The 18869-nt window shown below is 46.0% G+C and overlaps 1 protein-coding gene across 1 annotated transcript in view; it reads left to right on the forward strand.

Moving 5' to 3' along the window:
- Positions 1-15072: 15072 nt before the first annotated feature.
- LOC139404880 (AF4/FMR2 family member 3-like) overlaps positions 15073-18869 on the forward strand; it is a 40115-nt gene continuing 36318 nt past the window's right edge. The window contains exon 1 of the mRNA XM_071147415.1: positions 15073-15276. Within this exon, the coding sequence (XP_071003516.1) occupies positions 15208-15276 (69 nt within the window). The 5' untranslated portion in view covers positions 15073-15207. The remainder of the gene's footprint in view (positions 15277-18869) is intronic.

The raw sequence follows: 18869 nt of genomic DNA on the forward strand, positions 1-18869 counted from the left end.
AGGAAGCAGTGTGGCTTGGTTGGGTTGGATACACGCTGTGTTAGGAAGCAGTGCGGCTTGGTTGGGTTGGATACACGCTGTGTTAGGAAGCAGTGTGGCTTGGTTGGGTTGGATGCACGCTGTGTTAAGAAGCAGTGTGGCTTGGTTGGGTTGGATACACGCTGTGTTAGGAAGCGATGCGGCTTGGTTGGGTTGGATACACGCTGTGTTAGGAAGCAGTGTGGCTTGGTTGGGTTGGATACACGCTGTGTTAGGAAGCAGTGTGGCTTGGTTGGGTTGGATGCACGCTGTGTTAAGAAGCAGTGTGGCTTGGTTGGGTTGGATACACGCTGTGTTAGGAAGCAGTGTGGCTTGGTTGGGTTGGATGCACGCTGTGTTAAGAAGCAGTGTGGCTTGGTTGGGTTGGATACACGCTGTGTTAGGAAGCGATGCGGCTTGGTTGGGTTGGATACACGCTGTGTTAGGAAGCAGTGTGGCTTTGTTGGGTTGGATACACGCTGTGTTAGGAAGCAGTGTGGCTTGGTTGGGTTGGATGCACGCTGTGTTAAGAAGCAGTGTGGCTTGGTTGGGTTGGATACACGCTGTGTTAGGAAGCAGTGCGGCTTGGTTGGGTTGGATGCACGCTGTGTTAGGAAGCAGTGCAGCTTGGTTGGGTTGGATACACGCTGTGTTAGGAAGCAGTGCGGCTTGGTTGGGTTGGATGCATGCTGTGTTAAGAAGCAGTGTGGCTTGGTTGGGTTGGATGCACGCTGTGTTAAGAAGCAGTGTGGCTTGGTTGGGTTGGATACACGCTGTGTTAGGAAGCAGTGCGGCTTGGTTGGGTTGGATACACGCTGTGTTAGGAAGCAGTGCGGCTTGGTTGGGTTGGATGCATGCTGTGTTAAGAAGCAGTGCGGCTTGGTTGGGTTGGATGCACGCTGTGTTAAGAAGCAGTGCGGCTTGGTTGGGTTGTGTTTCGGAGGATGCGTGGCTCTTGACCTTCGCCTCTCCTGAGTCAGTACGGGAGTTGTAGCGATGAGACAAGACAGCAACTACTAACAATTGGGGAGAAAAAGGGGGTAAAAAAAAGTGACGAGTGATCCATTTATTAAAGTGTCCAGTGATTGGGTCTCTATGTTAGTGATGGCTGTTTAACAGTCTGATGGCCTTGAGATAGAAGCTGTTTTTCAGTCTCTCGGTCCCAACTTTGATGCACCTGTACTGACCTCGCCTTCTGGATGGTAGCGGGGTGAACAGGCAGTGGCTCGGGTGGTTGATGTCTTTTTGGCCTTCCTGTGACATTGGGTGCTGTAGGTGTCCTGGAGGGCTGGTAGTTTGCCCCCGGTGATGCGTTGTGCAGACCGCACCACCCTCTGGAGAGCTCAGCGGTTGCTGTGATACAGCCTGACAGGATGCTCTCGATTGTGCATCTGTAAAAGTTTGTCAGGGTTTTGGGTGACACACCACATTTCTTCAGCCTCCTGAGGTTGAAGAGGCACTGTTGTGCCTTCTTCACCACACTGTCTGTGTGAGTGGACCATTTCAGTTTGTCTGTGATGTGAACGCCAGAGTCCACTCACAACAAAATATTACCCAATTATCCACATTGGTTGAAATGACATGGTGTGCCCAGTGGGATGATATAATCTTATTTATTTTCTTACTTGACTTACAATATTTTTACTTCCTTGCTTTTTGTCCTTCAGAAGAAAAAGAACAGTCAGATCCCATGAATACATGAATAGTGAGGTCATAAAGGACCTGCATAATTCAGATCAGGGGAAGTCCACAGACAGACAGGGCTCATTAGTAGTAGAGGAAGCAGAGAGAGAGAGAGACAGAGAGAGCGGGGGGGGGGGAGAAAGAGAGAGAGAGAGACAGAGAGAGACAGAGGGGGGGAGAGAGAGTGAGAGAGGGGGGGAGAAAGAAAGAGAGAGAGACAGAGACAGAGACGGAGGGGGAGAGAGAGAGAGAGAGAGAGGGGGGGAGAGAGGGGGAGAGGGGGAGAGAAAGGGAGAAAGAAAGAGAGAGGGAGGGAGGGGTGGAGAAAGAGAGAGGGGGGAGAAAGAAAGAGAGAACGAAAGATGGGGGTGGGGGGGGGGAGAAAGAGAGAGAAACAGGTATGGAGAGAAGAAATGAGAGCTGAGAGATGAGCGTCAGTAACATCTGGATCACCTGCTGTGGGCAGACCTGCCCAGGAGGAAAGAACAGACACTCAGCAACATAAATATGAACTATTAACATGTCACACAGTGAAACACCATACGGGTTGTTACCAATGATCCTGTCACGCGTGTGCGCATGTATTTGTGTGTGCCTGTGTGTGTGTGTGTGTGTGAGATAGAGAGAGAGAGAGAGAGAGTGAGTAATAAGAAGAGTGTGTTTGGGGGGGCAAGTCTCTGAGCATAAAACTAATCTCCCCCTCTCCTTTCTTCTCCTCTCCTCATCCCCCTCTTCCTCACCATCTTGCCTCTGCAAGAAGAGGATATGTAAACAGCTCTTTTGATTTTTATGGCTATTTTATGACCAACTTCCTCGTGATTTATCATAATGCAGAAAGGGGCCTGTGCTTCACTACTATTGTGTGGGAGAGATAATAACTTAATAACTCATATTATGATCCTCTGACACAACAAACGTATGTACACACACATTTCCTTGTGGAGACCGGCAAAATGTCCCCACTTTTCCTTTTTTTACTATCCTTGTGAGGACTTCTGGTCCCCACACAGATAGGAAAACAAAAAACACCTGCATGACACAAACACCCACAGACACACAAACACTCACAGACACACAAACACTCACAGACACACAAACACCCACAGGCACACAAACACCCACAGACACACAAACACCCACAGGCACACAAACACCCACAGACACACAAACACTCACAGACACACAAACACTCACAGACACACAAACACCCACAGACACACAAACACCCACAGACACACAAACACCCACAGGCACACAAACACCCACAGACACACAAACACCCACAGACACACAAACACCCACAGACACACAAACACCCACAGACACACAAACACCCACAGACACACAAACACTCACAGACACACAAACACCCACAGACACACAAACACCCATAGACACACAAACACCCACAGACACACAAACACCCACAGACACACAAACACCCACAGACACACAAACACCCATAGACACACAAACACCCATAGACACACACACACCCACAGGCACACAAACACCCACAGACACACAAACACCCACAGACACACAAACACCCATAGACACACAAACACCCATAGACACACAAACACCCATAGACACACAAACACCCACAGACACACAAACACCCACAGAGACACAAACACCCACAGACACACAAACACCCATAGACACACAAACACCCATAGACACACAAACACCCACAGGCACACAAACACCCACAGACACACAAACACCCACAGACACACAAACACCCACAGACACACAAACACCCATAGACACACAAACACCCACAGACACACAAACACCCACAGACACACAAACACACAAACACCCACAGACACACAAACACCCATAGACACACAAACACCCATAGACACACAAACACCCACAGAGACACAAACACCCACAGACACACAAACACCCATAGACACACAAACACCCATAGACACACAAACACCCACAGGCACACAAACACCCACAGACACACAAACACCCACAGACACACAAACACCCACAGACACACAAACACACAAACACCCACAGACACACAAACACCCATAGACACACAAACACCCATAGACACACAAACACCCACAGAGACACAAACACCCACAGACACACAAACACCCATAGACACACAAACACCCATAGACACACAAACACCCATAGACACACAAACACCCACAGGCACACAAACACCCACAGACACACAAACACTCACAGACACACAAACACCCATAGACACACAAACACCCACAGGCACACAAACACCCACAGACACACAAACACCCACAGACACACAAACACTCACAGACACACAAACACCCATAGACACACAAACACCCACAGGCACACAAACACCCATAGACACACAAACACCCACAGACACACAAACACCCACAGACACACAAACACCCATAGACACACAAACACCCACAGGTACACAAACACCCGCAGACACACAAACCCCCATAGACACACAAACACCCACAGGCACACAAACACCCGCAGACACACAAACACCCACAGGAACACAAACACCCACAGGCACACAAACACCCGCAGACACACAAACACCCATAGACACACAAACACCTGCAGACACACAAACAGTAGAACATGTGTGGCTAGTCCTGTTCTGTGCATTCAAATGAACTGAGAACTGAAAGGAGTGCATGGACAAGACAAGACCAGAGTGAAACAGTGGCAGGTGTACACACTCCTCTGGATTATCTCACTCTCTCTATCTCTCTATGTTCCTATCCTTCTCTCACTCTCTCTATCTCTCTATGTTCCTATCCTTCTCTCACTCTCTCTATCTCTCTATGTTCCTATCCTTCTCTCACTCTCTCTATCTCTCTAAGTTCCTATCCTTCTCTCACTCTCTCTATCTCTTCTAAGTTCCAATCCTTCTTTCACTCTATCTCTCCTAAGTTCCTACCCTTCTCTCACTCTCTTACCTTTTACTCCTCTCTGTCACTCTAATCGTAGTTCAGACCACTCCAAACAGTTAGTGTGTCCAGATGTGTCTTCTAACGTCTCCTCCATCTTTATCATCAACTATAACACACACACACACACACACACACACACACACACACACACACACACACACACACACACACACACACACACTGCCTCCCCCTCTTTCCCTTAGCTCTATAACTCACCCAGTGACCTCGCTGTCATCCTCCAACCCCACAGGGAACAGAGAGGCCACATGACACCTGGTTAACAAACCGACACACACACACACACACCAAGGCCTGTCCATGGTCTGATAACCATAAACATGTCACCATGGTTATATTAAAAGTGTGGTCTCTGAGTGGTTCAACCAAAACTCAACTATATTCAACCAGGAGAGGCAAGACACATCCCTCTGAAGTCCATGGCTTCCTCTCCAGAGGAGAAACGGTAAACCACTGGCTATCAGTGGCCTGTGAGTTTTAAGCAAATATACTGAACAAAAATATAAATCTAACATGTAAAGTGTTGGTCTCATGAGCTGAAATAAAGATCCCAGAAATGTTCCATATACACAAAAAAAATGTATTTCTCTAAAATGTTGTGCACAAATTTGTTTACATCCCTGTTAGTGAGCATTTCTCCTTTGCCAAGATAATCCATCCACCTGACAGGTGTGGCATATCAAGAAGCTGATTAAACAGCATTATCATTACACAGGTGCACCTTGCACTGGGGACAATAAAAGGCCACTCTAAAACGTGCAGTTTTGTCACACAACAAAATGCCACAGATGTCTCAAGTTTTGAGGGAGCATGCAATTGGCATGCTGACTGAAGGAATGTCCACCAGAGCGGTTGCCAGAGAATATAATGTTTATTTCTCTACAATAAGCCGAGGCTTAGAGAATTTGGCAGTACATCCAACCGACTACGTGTAACTAGGCCAGCCCAGGACCTCCACATCTGGAATGTCTGAGACCGGCCACCCGGACAGCTGATGATTTCATTAATATAATGGCACCAGAGGGAATGGCTGCTGTTTTATTGGCTCCTAACCAACTGTGCTATTACATTTGTTTTTCGCATTGTTTGTAGCTCATTTTGGACATAAAGTTTCTGCTACCATCTCTTATGACAGAAAAGAGCTTCTGGAGATCAGAACAGCGATTACTCAACTTGAACAGGACAAAGATTTGTTCGTTAATGAGTCTGACGCGAAGGATATATTGTTTCTCTGAGACCAGGATCAAATCCCAGTCATTCTTGTGAAGAAAGTAGGAAATACAGGGGGCGGAGATCGGGTGCCTTATGAGAATTTATCGGTGAGTGGGTAACCCGCTTCTACCATCCGTTTTATTGGCCAAAGTGCAATCACTGGAGAATAAATTGGATGATCTCCGTTGGAGACTATCCTACCAACGGGACATAAACAATTGTAATAACTTATGTTTCACTGAGTCATGGCTTAACGATGCCACAAATAATGTAGAGCTGGCTGGGTTCTCCGTGCATCGGCAGAACAGAACAGCTACGTCTGGTAAGACGGGGGGTGGGGGTGTGTGTCTATTTGTCAATAACAGCTAGTGCGCAATGTTTAATATTAAAGAAGTCTCGATGTATTACTCGCCTGAGGTAGAGTACCTCATAATAAGCTGTAGACCACACTATCTACCAAGAGAGGTTTCATCTATATTATTCATAGGCATCTACTTACCACCACAAACCAATGCTGGCACTAAGACTGCACTCAACGAGCTGAATAAGGCCATAAGCAAACATGAAAATGCTCATCCAGAAGTGGCACTCCTAGTGGTCGGGGACATTAATGCAGGCAAATTTAAGTCCATTTTACCTAATTTCTACCAGTATGTCACATGTGTAACCAGAGGGGAAAAAAACTCTACACCACCTTTACTCCACACAGATACACATACAAAGCTCTCCCTCGCCCTCCATTTGGCAAATCTGACCATAATTATATCCTCCTGATTACTGCTTACAAGCAAAAACTAAAGCAGGAAGTACCAGTGACTCGCTCAATACGGAAATGGTCAGAGGACTACGCAACAGGACTGTTTTGCTAGCACAGACTTGAATATGTTCCGGGATTCATCCAATGGCATAGAGGAGTATACCACCTTAGTTACTGGCTTCATCAATAAGTGCATCAACGACGTAGTCCCTACAGCCGACCGTGCGTACACATCCCAACCAGAAGCCATGGATTACAGGCAACATCCGCACTAAGCTAAAGGCTAGAGCTGCCCCTTTCAAGGAGTGGGATACTTATCTGGACGCTTATAAGAAATCCCGCTATGCCCTCAAATGAACTATCAAACAGGCAAAGAGTCAATACAGGACTAAGATTGAATCCTACTACACCGGCGCTGAAGCTCATCCGGATGTGGCAGGGCTTGCAAACTATTACGGACCTCAAAGGGAAACCCAGCCGTGAGCTGCCCAGACCCACACAAGCCTACGAGAAGAGCTAAATACCTTTTATGCTCGCTTCAAGCAAGCAACACTGAAGCATGCATGAGAGCATCAGCTGTTCCGGGAAGACTGTGTGATCATGCTTTCCGTAGCCAATGTGAGGAAGACCTTTAAACAGATCAACATTCACAAGGGCGTGGGGCCAGATGGATTACCAGGAAGTGTACTCTGAGTATGCTCGACCAACTGGCAAGTGTCTTCACTGACATTTTCAATCTCTCCCTGACCGAGTCTGTAACACCTACATGTTTCAAACAGACCACCATAGTCCCTGTGCCCAAGAACGCGAAGGTAACCTTCCTAAATGACTACTACCCCGTAGCACTCACGTCAGTAGCCATGAAGTGCTTTTTAAAGGCTGGTCATGATTCACATCAGACCCACTCCAATTCGCATACTGCCTCAACAGAACTACAGATGGCGCAATCTCAATCGCACTCCATACTGCCCTTTCCCACCCGGACAAAAGGAACACCTATGTGAGAATGCTGTTAATTGACTACAGCTCAGCGTTCAACACCATAGTGCCCACAAAGCTCATCACTAAGCGAAGGACCCTGGCACTAAACACCTCCCTTTGTAACTGGATCTTGTACTTCCTGACGGGTCACCCCCAGGTGGTGAGTGTAGGCAGCAGCACATCTGCCATGCTGATCCGCAACACCGGGGCCCCTCAGGAGGGTGTGCTTAGTTCCCTCCTGTACTCCCTGTTCACCCACAACAGGAAAAGGAGGGCCGAACAGGCCCCCTTTAACATCAACAGGACTGTAGTGGAGCAGGTCGAGAGTTCCAAGTTCCTTGGTGTCAATATCACCAACAAACTATTATGGTCCAAACATACCAAGACAGTCATGAAGAGTGCAAGACAACACCTTTTCCCCCCTCAGGAGACTTAAAAGATTTGGCATGGGTCCCCAGATCCTCAAAAAGTTATACAGCTGCACAATCAAGAGCATCAAGAGACATACACAAAATAGTCCAAATTGGTGAAGTGAAATGAAAAAATATACTTGTTTCAAATAATTCAACAAATAAAAATGAAAAGTGGTGTAACGATTCTCTTCTTGTGAAGTAGAGGCGGACCAAAGCGCAGCGTGGTGGTTGTTCATTGTATTTTATTACGACACTATACATGAACAAACTAACGAAAAAACAAGAAACGTGAGAACTCAAAACCTAATACAGCCTATCTGGTGAACACTACACAAAGACAGGAACAATCACCCACCAACACACAGTGAAACCCAGGCTACCTAAGTATGATTCTCAATCAGAGACAACTAATGACACCTGCCTCTGATTGAGAACCATACTAGGCCGAAAACATAGAACTGCCCCAAAACATAGAAAAACAAACATAGACTGCCCACCCAACTCACGCCCTGACCATACTAAATAAATGCAAAACAAAGGAAATAGAGGTCAGAACGTGACAAGTGGTGTGTGCATATGTATTCACCCCCTTTGCTATGAAGCCCCTAAATAAGATCTGGTGCAACCAATTACCTTCAGAAGTCACATAATTAGTTAAATAAAGTTCACCTGTGTGCAATCTAAGTGTCACATGATCTGTCACATGATCTCAGTATATAGACAGCTGTTCTGAAAGGCCCCAGAGTCTGCAACACCCCTAAGCAAGGGACACCACCAAGCAAGCGGCACCATGAAGAGCAAGGAGCTCTCCAAACAGGTCAGGGACCAAGTTGTGGAGAAGTACAGATCAGGGTTGGGTTATAAAAAAAATCTTTAACTTTTAACATTCCACGGAGCACCATTATTATTAAAAATGGAAAGAATATGGCATCGCAACAAAACGGCCAAGAGAGGGCCGCCCACCAAAACTCACAGACCAGGCAAGGAAAGCATTAATCAGAGAGACAACAAAGAGACCAAAGATAACCCTGAAGGAGCTGCAAAGTTCCACAACGGAGAATGGAGTATCTGTCCATATGACCACTTTAAGCCGTACACTCCACAGAGCTGGGCTTAACGCAAGAGTGTCCAGAAAAAAGTAATTGCTTGAAGAAAAAAATAAGCAAACACATTTGGTGTTCGCCAAAAGGCATGAGGGAGACTCCCCAAACATATGGAAGAAGGCACTCTGGTCAGATGAGACTAAAATTGAGCTTTTTGGCCATCAAGGAAAACGCTATGTCTTGGTGCTAACCTAACACCTCTCATCACCCCGAGAACACCATGTTTCCCAGTCCCAGCCAATGTTTTTCATCAGCAGGGACTGGGAAACTGGTCAGAATTTAAGAGATTATGGATGGCGCTAAATACAGGGAAACTCTTGAAGGAAACCTGTTTCAGTGTTCCAGGGATTTGAGACTGGGACAGAGGTTCACCTTCCAGCAGGACAATGACCCTAAGCATACTGCTTTGATGACAATTTAAATGCACAGAGATACTGTGACTAGATCCTGAGGCCAGTTGTCATGCCATTCATCCGCCACCATCACCTCATGTTTCAGCATGATAATGTACGGCACCAGTAAAACAAAAGGAATCATAAGGAACAAGGTTTTGAAGTGTCTTTCCTTTATCTAGGAGATATAAGAAAGCTCAGAAAAGATATATAAATATACAGTGCCTTGCGAAAGTATTCGGCCCCCTTGAACTTTGCGACCTTTTGCCACATTTCAGGCTTCAAACATAAAGATATAAAACTGTATTTTTTTGTGAAGAATCAACGACAAGTGGGACACAATCATGAAGTGGAACGACATTTATTGGATATTTCAAACTTTTTTAACAAATCAAAAACTGAAAAATTGGGCGTGCAAAATTATTCAGCCCCCTTAAATTAACACTTTGTAGCGCCACCTTTTGCTGCGATTACAGCTGTAAGTCGCTTGGGGTATGTCTCTATCAGTTTTGCACATCGAGCTGTGCCACTGACACGGCCTGCAACGAAAACATGCGGTCTCTCCTTCACTGCAGCCGAGGTGAGTAAGACATTTAAACGTGTTAACCCTCGCAAGGCTGCAGGCCCAGACAGCATCCCCAGCCGCGCCCTCAGAGCATGCGCAGACCAGCTGGCCGGTGTGCTTACGGACATATTCAATCAATCCCTATACCAGTCTGCTGTTCCCACATGCTTCAAGAGGGCCACCATTGTTCCTGTTCCCAAGAAAGCTAAGGTAACTGAGCTAAACGACAACCGCCCCGTAGCACTCACATCCGTCATCATGAAGTGCTTTGAGAGACTAGTCAAGGACCATATCACCTCCACCCTACCTGACACCCTAGACCCACTCCAATTTGCTTACCGCCCAAATAGGTCCACAGACGATGCAATCTCAACCACACTGCACACTGCCCTAACCCATCTGGACAAGAGGAATACCTATGTGAGAATGCTGTTCATCGACTACAGCTCGGCATTCAACACCATAGTACCCTCCAAGCTCGTCATCAAGCTTGAGACCCTGGGTCTCGACCCCGCCCTGTGCAACTGGGTACTGGACTTCCTGACGTGCCGCCCCCAGGTGGTGAGGGTAGGCAACAACATCTCCTCCCCGCTGATCCTCAACACTGGGGCCCCACAAGGGTGCGTTCTGAGCCCTCTCCTGTACTCCCTGTTCACCCACGACTGCGTGGCCACGCACGCCTCCAACTCAATCATCAAGTTTGCGGACGACACAACAGTGGTAGGCTTGATTACCAACAATGACGAGACGGCCTACAGGGAGGAGGTGAGGGCCCTCGGAGTGTGGTGTCAGGAAAATAACCTCACACTCAACGTCAACAAAACTAAGGAGATGATTGTGGACTTCAGGAAACAGCAGAGGGAACACCCTCCCTATCCACATCGATGGAACAGTGGTGGAGAGGGCAGCAAGTTTTAAGTTCCTCGGCATACACATCACAGACAAACTGAATTGGTCTACTCACACAGACAGCATCGTGAAGAAGGCGCAGCAGCGCCTCTTCAACCTCAGGAGGCTGAAGAAATTCGGCTTGTCACCAAAAGCACTCACAAACTTCTACAGATGCACAATCGAGAGCATCCTGGCGGGCTGTATCACCGCCTGGTATGGCAACTGCACCGCCCTCAACTGTAAGGCTCTCCAGAGGGTAGTGAGGTCTGCACAACGCATCACCGGGGGCAAACTACCTGCCCTCCAGGACACCTACACCACCCGATGTCACAGGAAGGCCATAAAGATCATCAAGGACATCAACCACCCGAGCCACTGCCTGTTCACCCCGCTATCATCCAGAAGGCGAGGTCAGTACAGGTGCATCAAAGCTGGGACCGAGAGACTGAAAAACAGCTTCTATCTCAAGGCCATCAGACTGTTACACAGCCACCACTAACACTGAGTGGCTGCTGCCAACACACTGACACTGACTCAACTCCAGCCACTTTAATAATGGGAATTGATGGGAAATGATGTAAATATATCACTAGCCACTTTAAACAATGCTACCTTATATAATGTTACTTACCCTACATTATTCATCTCATATGCATACGTATATACTGTACTCTATATCATCGACTGTATCCTTATGTAATACATGTATCAGTAGCCACTTTAAACTATGCCACTTTGTTTACATAATCATCTCATTTGTACATACTGTACAAATCTACCATCTACTGTATCTTGCCTATGCTGCTCTGTACCATCACTCATTCATATATCCTTATGTACATATTCTTTATCCCCTTACACTGTGTACAAGACAGTAGTTTTGGAATTGTTTGTTAGATTACTTGTTATTACTGCATTGTCGGAACTAGAAGCACAAGCATTTCGCTACACTCGCATTAACATCTGCTAACCATGTGTATGTGACAAATAAAATTTGATTTGATTTGATAACTGCCTGTTCAGGGGCAGAACGACAGATTTGTACCTTGTCAGCTCGGGGGTTTGAACTTGCAACCTTGCGGTTACTAGTCTAACGCTCTAACCACTAGTCTACCCTGCCTCCCCCATGATCTCCTGGAGGGCAGCTTTTTCTGTCCCTGCCCTCTGCCCATGCCTCTGTTATTTCCATACCAGGCTTCCTCAGTAGGCACCAGTTAGAGCTTTCTCTAGCTCTGCAGACTTATTCTATTCTACGACCTGGGGAATAGTTACAGGGGAGAGGAGGGGGATGAAAGAGCCAGTTGTAAACTTGGGATTATTAGGTGACCGTGATGGTTTTCAGGGCCAGATTGGGAAATCAAAAAAAGACACGTCCCTTTTCCAGGACCCTGTCTTTCAAAGATAATAAGTAAAAATCCAAATAACTTCGCAGATCGTCATTGTAAAGGGTTTCAACACTGTTTCCCATGCTTGTTCAATGAACCATAAACAATTAATGAACATGCACCTGTGGAACGGTCGTTAAGACACTAACCGCTTACAGACAGTAGGCAATTAAGGTCACAGTTAATGAAACTTAGGACACTAAAGAGGCCTTTCTACTGACTCTGGAAAAACACCAAAAGAAATATGCCCAGGGTCCCTGCTCATCTGCGTGAACGTGCCTTAGGCATGCTGCAAGGAGGCATGAGGACTGCAGATGTGGCCAGGGCAATAAATTGCAATGTTCGTACTGTGAGACGCCCAAGACAAAGCTACAGGGAGACAGGACGGACAGCTGTTCGAGAAATGTGTAACAACACCACGTGTAACAACACCTGCACAGGATCTGTACATCTGAACATCACACATGCGGGACAGGTACAGGATGGCAACAACTGCCTGAGTTACACCAGGAACGCACAATCCCTCCATCAGTGCTTAGTCTGTCCGCAATAGGCTCAGAGAGGCTGGACTGAGGGCTTGTAGGCCTGTTGTAAGGCAGGTCCTCACCAGACATCACCGGCAAGCGAAGAGCCCGGATCTCAATCCCATTGAGCACGTCTGGGACCTGTTGGATTGTAGGGTAAGAGCTAGGGCCATTCCCCCCAGGAATGTCTGGGAACTTGCAGGTGCCTTGGTGGAAGAGTGGGGTAACATCTCACAGAAAGAACTGGCAAATCTGGTGCAGTCAATGAGGAGGAGATGCACTGCAGTACTTAATGCAGCTGGTGGCCACACCAGATACTGACTTACTTTTGATATTGCCCCCCCCCCCCCCCCCCCCTTAATTCAGGGACACATTATTCCACTTGTTAGTGGAACAATAGTTAGTCACATGTCTGTGGAACTTGTTCAGTTTGTCTCAGTTGTTGAATCTTGTTATGTTCATACAAATATTTACACATGTTAAGTTTGCTGAAAATAAACGCAGTTGACAGTGAGAGGACGTTGCCAAAGCCTGCTTGTAGTAAACCAGTTTAACCCTTCACTTGGACTGGGGTTGTGTGTTTGTATGTTTAAACTCTGCCTTACAAAGAATCTGGCGCTGAAAACGCTACAATATATATATTTTGTATTCTATCAGAAAAAGGACATGTTTGACTTTCAGAAAAACATATTGGCCATGCTCAGGCACTTATTTTTGGGGTGGTGCAATTTCCACCCTGTTAGGTTCATAATCCTAACAGGGTGGAAATTTGTAGCCCAAATTAGCCATCACTCTGAGTAAGCAAAATTGAACTAGCATAATTGTGAACACTTGATTTTAACTTCTCTATGAAACATTAACGTTTTGAAATGTTAATTGCTCTATAATTTAGCCTAACAGGGTGGACATTGGAGTGGGAAAGATTTTAATTAACACCCCGGACATGACATAAACGCCTACATCCACTGAAAAACAAATTCCTTTTCAAGATCCATATGGTTGTGTTAAGGTAAACAATACCTGACCTTATATTTAAAGACCTTTGGAATCCACATTTTACATTCAACACAGGTCAGTAGCTTTGCCCAAACACACACCACGCATTTAGGACAGATTCGTGTGTTTTTCAGTTATACAATAAATACATTTGGACACAATTAAGAAAATGTATATTATTTCACCTTTTAAATAAGCGGCTGAGGTACTCAACCGCTTTATCTCCCAGATAGCCGCATACTGACTAGTTTAGGTTGCAGAGCAAAATATAAGACCTAAATAATGATGACTTAATGAACAATTTGCATCTCCTTTTGTGACGTTTTTTGCCTGTCAGTTCCGAGTCAACTTTATTAATGTGATTACCACTTAAATAAACGCATTCTTCTTATACCCCCTTATTATTTGTGTATGCCCTCCACTTCTCCTTGGAGATAAAACTTGTGAAAAACGACCACATTTCCCATTTTTCTCTCTGTCTCAGAGGAGCAATAGGGCGGTCCTGGGGATTTGTGTCACCTTCCTTGTTAAGGGTTGCTTTAAATCTATTTGGTCTCTGCTGTTGTTAATCCATCTCCACTTAAACCCGATCCTCCTTTCACCTCTGTCCATCTCTCTCCACCCATCCCTCTCTCTCTCTATTTTTTCTGCCAGCGGGATCTAGGGCACGAACATGAGTCATATTTCATTAGAACAACACAAACTCCACACAACACAGACCCGTCGTGCCGCCTCTCAGTGTTGCAGACAGCGACTCCAGCAGAGTGCATTAGCGCTAATGATTACATACGCATTCACTGGCAGGATGCGAAGAGCGCAAAACAACAATTGAACAGAAAGTCACTTCTGTAGAGATTGTACATTGAGTGCACGGTGAAATTGTGCACTACGCTGTGCTACCATTCAAAAACGCATAAGGAGGAGTGTGCGCGACATTGTTTCCGTTTGTGCGTGTGGGTCATTGATGTGGGTGTGTAGGGGCAGCCTGGTCAGCAGGCTAGTCAGTGGTTGATATAACAGCGCTCCTCGCCTATGTTTGAACTTCATGCCTGAACATATTACCGATGTGAATGCCATGTTTTCTAGCGCGGAGCTCTGTCATGCGAATCCCCTGGTACGCCCACGCACAGCCCACGCACAGCGCACGCACGCTCGTTCACTCCCAAGACGACACCGAATCCGTGACTCTCTCCAGTTGAGCTGGTGACGCTGTTCGCTCTCTGGCGGTAGAACGGGGATGTTTGGCATTTGTACCGATTTGTGCTTGCACGGTGCGTCTTCTGTGAGATGAACGGATGGAGAGGACCAGTGACCAAACATGCCTACAGTCCTCCGCGGCACGGGACAACTTTCCATCGTGTGTTCCCTGATTCGTTGCGCATCTCAGGTGAGAAGAGATACATTCGGTTGTTTTGCTTTCCTTTATTTAACTTGAAGCGTAACTTACTATTCTGTAGTCTCATATAATTTATTGGAACTTTTATTTTAAAAAATGGACGGCTATTACATTTCATTTCTCATTTGCAAATTATTATTTAAAAAACATATATTTAACCTTTATTTAACTAGACAACCTTTAATTTGAAAACAAAATTAACGATGAAATATGCTTAATGCACAAAGCTAGTGTAGGATGTATTGCAAATACAAAGCAACAATTAAAATGGTTTGAAATGTTATATTGATTTATACAGTAGACTGCATTGTCACGATGAGATGTAAAATCTGTTTAGGACTCTTGTGGTTAGTGACGGTTAAACCAATTTCCGTCGTTGACAGGCCAAGCGCAACCTTTTGTTTTCGGTTTAGATCCAAGCATGCTCTGTTCTAAATATAGAAAAAAACGGTAGATATTTATAAAGACTTTCAAATTAAGCTGCACTGCAAGTTGATCCTGGTGAATCTGTCACCTCGGCCTATTGGCGCTTTAGGTCACAGGTGGTGGGAGAATTGTTGGCTTGCATGCTGTTTGTTTGCAGGTGTTGTGATGGGTTGTGGTTGGTTTGGGCACTGGAGACCACGGTGTGTGTCTGGAGAGTTGCACCACCATTACTGTAGGCTGCTGATGCTACTGTTAATAGATGTGAGAAATGCATTATGCACAAGGACACTTATAGTCTACTATGGCTACACTTTCAGCATTGTGTTCGATGACAGGGCTGCACGTACACACACATCACACCTTCATGCCAGTGCTGCGCTGATTACGCAGTCAGACAGTGAAGTTACTCATAGAGAGAGAGAGAGAGAGAGAGAGAGAGAGTACATAGAACACAGTGCCCACAGAGTTAGAGAGGCAGTAAAAGGGGGTTAGAGAGAAAGACAGAGGGAGGCAGTAAAATGGGTTAGAGAGAAGGACAGAGGGAGGCAGTAAAGGGGGTTAGAGAGAAAGACAGAGGGAGGCAGTAAAGGTGGTTAGAGAGAAGGACAGAGGGAGGCAGTAAAAGGGGGTTAGAGAGAAGGACAGAGGGAGGCAGTAAAGGGGGTTAGAGAGAAGGACAGAGGGAGGCAGTAAAGGGGGTTAGAGAGAAGGACAGAGGGAGGCAGTAAAAGGGAGTTAGAGAGAAGGACAGAGGGAGGCAGTAAAGGGGGTTAGAGAGAAGGACAGAGGGAGGCAGTAAAGGGGGTTAGAGAGAAGGACAGAGGAAGGCAGTAAAGGGGGTTAGAGAGAAGGACAGAGGGAGGCAGTAAAGGGGGTTAGAGAGAAGGACAGAGGGAGGCAGTAAAAGGGGGTTAGAGAGAAGGGCAGAGGGAGGCAGTAAAGGGGGTTAGAGAGAAGGACAGAGGAAGGCAGTAAAGGGGGTTAGAGAGAAGGACAGAGGGAGGCAGTAAAGGGGGTTAGAGAGAAGGACAGAGGGAGGCAGTAAAAGGGGGTTAGAGAGAAGGACAGAGGGAGGCAGTAAAAGAGGTTAGAGAGAAAGACAGAGGGAGGCAGGAAAAGGGGTTAGAGAGAAGGACAGAGGGAGGCAGTAAAGGGGGTTAGAGAGGACAGAGGGAGGCAGTAAAGGGGGTTAGAGAGAAGGACAGAGGGAGGCAGTAAAGGGGGTTAGAGAGAAGGGCAGAGGGAGGCAGTAAAGGGGGTTAGAGAGAAGGGCAGAGGGAGGCAGTAAAGGGGGTTAGAGAGAAGGACAGAGGGAGGCAGTACAGGGGGTTAGAGAGAAGGACAGAGGGAGGCAGTACAGGGGGTTAGAGAGAAGGACAGAGAGAGGCAGTAAAGGGGGTTAGAGAGAAGGACAGAGTGAGGCAGTAAAAGGGGTTAGAGAGAATGGCAGAGGAAGGCAGTAAAAGGGGGTTAGAGAGAAGGGCAGAGGGAGGCAGTAAAGGGGGTTAGAGAGAAGGACAGAGTGAGGCAGTAAAAGGGGTTAGAGAGAATGGCAGAGGAAGGCAGTAAAAGGGGGTTAGAGAGAAGGGCAGAGGGAGGCAGTAAAAGGGGGTTAGAGAGAAGGGCAGAGGGAGGCAGTAAAGGGGGTTAGAGAGAAGGGCAGAGGGAGGCAGTAAAGGGGGTTAGAGAGAAGGACAGAGGGAGGCAGTAAAGGGGGCGATCTACCAAATGTCTGTCTCTCTCTCTCTTTGTATTTCTCTCTTCTCTATTTCTTTCCCTCTGTCTCTCTCTCTCAATTCAATTTAAGGGCTTTATTGGCTTGGGAAGTATATGTTTACTTTGCCAAAGCAAGTGAAGTAGATAATATACAAAGTTAAATAAATAATACAAATTAAACAACAGTAAACATTACACTCACAAAAGTTCCAAAGGAATAAAGACATTTCAAATGTCATATTATGTGTATATACAGTGTCGTAACGATGTGCAAAAGGGAAAATACATGAACAATAAATATGGGTTGTATTTACAATGGTGTTTGTTCCTGCCCTTTTCTTGTGGCAACAGGTCACACATCGTGCTGCTGTGATGGAACATTGTGGTATTTCACCCAGTAGATATGGGAGTTTATCAAAATCAGGCTTGTTTTTTAATTCTTTGTGGATCTGTGTAATCTGAGGGAAATGTGTGTCTCAAATATTGTCATATATTTGGCAGGAGGTTAGGAAGTGCAGCTCAGTTTCCATCTCATTCTGTGGGCAGTGTGCACATAGCCTGTCTTCTCTTGAGAGGCAGGTCTGCCTACAGTGGCCTTTCTCAATAGCAAGGCTATGCTCACTGAGTCTCTCTCTCTCTTTATCTCATTCTTTCTTTTTCTCTCTGTCTCTATATGCAGCATCTGGAACAGGAAATGGTGGTGGCAGACATGCATTGCTCTGTCTCACAGGTGTGTGTGTGTGTGTCTGTGTGTGTGTCTGTGTGTGTGTGTGTGTGTGTGTGTGTGTGTGTGTGTGTGTGTGTGTGTGTGTGTGTGTGTGTGTGTGTGTGTGTGTGTGTGTGTGTGTGTGTGTGTGTGTGTGTGTGTGTGTGTGTGTGTGTGTGTGTGTGTGTGTGTGTGTGTCTGTGTCTGCAGATTAGCTTTACTTGGGCCAAACACAACAAACAAATAAACAAGAGTCATTTTGATGTAGGGTCACATGCTCTGGTTTGGTTTCACAATCTATATCTATCAACGCATTCTCATTGGTTACTGAAAGACCACCACTGTATAGACCAATGATGTATATAAACCCTAGATTGCTAATGCTGTGTATTGGCCACCAGTGAGAGGCTCTGAAGCCACCGGTCGGCCATATTGGCATTCCCCAGAAGGAGCAGTTCTCCATAGGAATGAATGGAATTCTACAATATGTCAATTCAATGTTTCAAGGACAAAATTCACTTAACATTAGAACTTACAAAAATCTATATTTTAATTTTTATGTTTAGCTCACATAATATAACTTAAAAGTATGTATTAGGTGTCTGTAATACATTATATATACACACAAGTATATGGACACCCCTTCAAATTAGTGGATTCGGCTATTTCAGCCACACCCGTTGCTGACAGGTGTATAAAACCAAGCACACAGCCATGCACTCTCCATAGACAAACA

Source organism: Oncorhynchus clarkii, chromosome 3 (assembly GCF_045791955.1).
Source record: "Oncorhynchus clarkii lewisi isolate Uvic-CL-2024 chromosome 3, UVic_Ocla_1.0, whole genome shotgun sequence".
In the NCBI taxonomy this organism is placed as follows: Eukaryota; Metazoa; Chordata; class Actinopteri; order Salmoniformes; family Salmonidae; genus Oncorhynchus; species Oncorhynchus clarkii.